The 2,276-nt window shown below is 48.0% G+C and overlaps 1 protein-coding gene across 1 annotated transcript; it reads left to right on the top strand.

The window, feature by feature from the left end:
* Positions 1 to 915: 915 nt before the first annotated feature.
* LOC132011832 (olfactory receptor 52P1-like) lies at positions 916 to 1,863 on the top strand. Its single transcript, XM_059391024.1, has one exon. The coding sequence runs from the start codon at positions 916 to 918 to the stop codon at positions 1,861 to 1,863; it is 948 nt and encodes a 315-aa protein (XP_059247007.1).
* The last annotated feature ends 413 nt before the right edge of the window (positions 1,864 to 2,276 follow it).

Here is a 2,276-nt window from a genome sequence, read left to right on the forward strand (position 1 = left end):
GCAGTGGAATAGTTAACATCTGCTTACAGTTAACAGTTGTGTCCCCAGTGATTAAAAATCACTTATACCATCTTTATGTACCTTCGATTTTTGAGACTGTGTTTTCATCCCTCAATAACTTTATCAGATCACATATTATGGCCAAATTAGCCTGACCTCTGCCACTGACTAATTCTGCATCATCTCACTGTTTCTACCAGTATCCATACAGACACCTATAACAACCACAGGATGCGAGTACTAACATGAGCCAGGCAATGTTATGGTTTTAGCAGGCTGTAAGAGACTCAGGCCCTCACCATATGGTGGTTGTTCTGGGTCAGAAGCCAGGTTCTGAGCCTCATCCATGAGTAACCATGGGCTCAGTGCCCTGAAAAACCCATTGAATATCCCCCACTCTCCTTTCTATTACTTCTCATACTGATCTTCCCATCTTAAAAAGTAACTGCATTTGAGTCTTCCATCCAATCTGCCTGGCCTTTCATCATTATGTCACCGTTTCATTGTCCCACAGGCAGATGGATCAGAAAGAAATGAGAATTTAGACAGAATAGGATTCTGTAAGGACTAGTAAGATTCTCTAGTCACTTTCCTTCACCATAGAGTGAGTTCTATAGCCATGCCACTCACCCTGCAGTCCCAGCCTAGATATCATTGAATCAGGCACAAGTGGAAAGGACTCCTTTGATCCCTGGTAATGATACCTTCACCTCATACCTTGCATCACTTCCCAATGCTCTACAACCTTCTGATCCCTGGATATTTCTCATGAGATCTAACTCAAATATTTTCTGCTGCCCACTTCATTTCAGCCACAGAATAAGAATGAATCCCTGTGGCTTCATCTCTCAGGGCTTCCTGGGGCTCAGAGCTGGGTAGTAAGGTCTTCTCTACCCACCCTACCTGGACCTGACCATGCAGTTCACAAACCACAGCCATCAGAACCCAAACTCTTTTTTGCTCATGGGAATTCCTGGCCTGGAGGCATCCCACTTTTGGATTGCATTTCCCTTCTGCTCCATGTATGCCCTGGCAGTACTTGGCAACATGGCAGTGCTACTGGTGGTACGATCAGAGCCTGCCCTGCACCAGCCCATGTACCTGTTCCTAAGCATGTTGTCCATCATTGACCTGGTACTCTGCACTTCTACTGTGCCCAAGCTCCTGGCGCTTTTTTGGACAAATGCTACTGAGATCAACTTTGAGGCCTGTGCTACCCAGATGTTCTTTATCCATGGCTTTTCAGCTGTCGAATCTGGTATCCTACTAGCAATGGCCTTTGACCGCTACTTGGCCATCTGCCGGCCACTGCACTATGGGTCATTGTTGCCCCCAGAGGCTGTGGGCAAGCTGGCAGCTGCTGCTGTATTTCGTGGCTTGGGGCTCATGACCCCACTCACCTGCTTACTGGCAAGGCTGAGCTACTGTAGCCGAGTGGTGGCCCACTCCTACTGTGAGCACATGGCTGTGGTGAAGCTGGCTTGTGGGGGCACACGGCCAAACAACATCTATGGTATCACTGCTGCCACGCTGGTAGTGGGCACAGACTCCATTTGCATCGCTGTCTCCTACACACTCATTATCCGGTCTGTGTTAGGCCTTTCCTCCAAAGAGGCAAGGGCTAAGACATTTGGCACTTGTGGCTCCCACCTTGGTGTCATCCTTCTCTTCTATACACCAGGACTCTTTTCATTCTACACACAGCGCTTTGGCCAGCATGTACCCCGGCACATCCACATCCTCCTGGCTGACCTCTACCTTGTTGTACCACCCATGCTCAACCCCATCATCTACGGCATGAAGACCAAACAGATCCGGGATGGAGCCCTCCGACTGATGAAGCGGGGCATTGTTCACTCTTAAGTCTTCAGCCCCACCCTGGAACTGTCTTCTTCCTTTAGGCCTTGAGCAATTCTTGGAGGAGGCCACTGAGAGGATGTAACCGCCAGTTAACCTGTGAGTTGGCTGGGGGCATTTAGGCAAACCTTATCCATGTTTCTGTCCCTGGAACGTACATTCTTCCCACCATTCCCACAGTGAGAGCTGTTCCATGTAAACAGCCTTGAGAGAGTAAAGTATTGTTGGGCCCATCTGGAAAGTATATCTGACTGAACCCAGTTAAGGCCTCTATATAAACTTTTAAGATTTAGCAGATGGGGAAAAAAAAAATGATTTCACAGATAGGTACTTATCTTGTGGCCACCAAGACTAATCTCATAAGGAAGTCCCTTGCTTATTTAACCTGCCACCTACCCATCTTGAGTGGTCTGCCCCTT

Source organism: Mustela nigripes, chromosome 1 (genome assembly GCF_022355385.1).
Source record: "Mustela nigripes isolate SB6536 chromosome 1, MUSNIG.SB6536, whole genome shotgun sequence".
NCBI lineage: Eukaryota > Metazoa > Chordata > Mammalia > Carnivora > Mustelidae > Mustela > Mustela nigripes.